The sequence below is a fragment of the Fulmarus glacialis genome, unplaced genomic scaffold, assembly GCF_000690835.1.
Source record: "Fulmarus glacialis isolate BGI_N327 unplaced genomic scaffold, ASM69083v1 scaffold19913, whole genome shotgun sequence".
In the NCBI taxonomy this organism is placed as follows: Eukaryota; Metazoa; Chordata; class Aves; order Procellariiformes; family Procellariidae; genus Fulmarus; species Fulmarus glacialis.
Genome location: NW_009205090.1, coordinates 546 through 1,492, shown reverse-complemented (window position 1 = coordinate 1,492; position 947 = coordinate 546). Strand labels below are relative to the sequence as shown.

The following is a 947-nucleotide window of genomic DNA, read 5'->3' as shown; positions in this document are numbered from 1 at the left end:
CCGTGTCGTCAGCAGGCGAAGGACCCCCCAGAGGAACGGCACCGAGGATGGGGCCGAAGGCTGATGCAATCACCCAGGGTCCTGCTCACCCCGAGCCCTTGCCTTCGTTACCGCAATTAAGAGCTTCCCGGCTTGAATAAATTCCTCTGCTGAGGACAAATCTTACGTCTATGGAGGCTGTTACCCTGCGCCTGCTTAATTGGGAATTAGGCAGCCTGGAGCCCGAGAGCCGTGACCTCTTGTCGTCCCCTCCGGCTTGCTTCGAAATCTGTCACTTAGCGTGGCCGCGGTGGCCGGCGGCGAGGGCAGCCAGGTCCTCGTCACCCACCCGGGGTCAGGCAGCCGGTGAGTCCTGGTCCCTGGGGACAAGCCGGGCGCTGGGGTCCGTGGTAATGGGTTGGGAATGGGGCTCAGCATCCACCGTGTGATGTCCCCACGGCTCAACCCCACTGCGGCGTGGGGGGGCAGGGGGAAACCACCATCCAGGAGCCCCTACGGCCAGTTTTGGGGTGCCCGGACCCCCATGGGCAGGGTTGGGATGCATCTCGGGGAGACAAGTGTGAAAAAAAATCCCCCAATTATCAGCTCCTGGTGCTTTTTGGGACCTTGACACCCCGATGCCGAGGCTCCCGTCAGCCTGGAGCATCATCCTGGCTCAGCCACGTGTCCCCATTGCTGCAGGAGAGGTTGGGGTTCACATCCTGCATCCCAGGACGGGCTGAGTGCCAGGGCTGGGCTTAACAGCCCCATTTCTTCATCCCAGGGTCACCCATCCGCATTGGCGCTGCCACCTTCCCAATGATTTTGGGGTGATTTCGGCTCCCCCACCTCCCCAGGGCTGGGATAAGATGCTCATTGCGAGGATCGAGTGCTGGGTTAATCCTGCACCCCCTTCGAGGTGCGGGGAGCTGCTGTGGGCAGGATAGGTCCCGCCGGCATGGAGGAGC

General features: G+C 62.3%; 1 protein-coding gene across 1 annotated transcript in view; it reads right to left on the bottom strand.

Moving 5' to 3' along the window:
- The window catches only part of LOC104074957 (neurophysin 1-like), a 2,421-nt gene extending 1,877 nt beyond the window's left edge, over positions 1-544 (bottom strand). The window contains exon 1 of the mRNA XM_009575272.1: positions 497-544. Coding sequence (XP_009573567.1) covers positions 497-544 — 48 coding nt within the window. The remainder of the gene's footprint in view (positions 1-496) is intronic.
- Between the last annotated feature and the right edge of the window lie 403 nt (positions 545-947).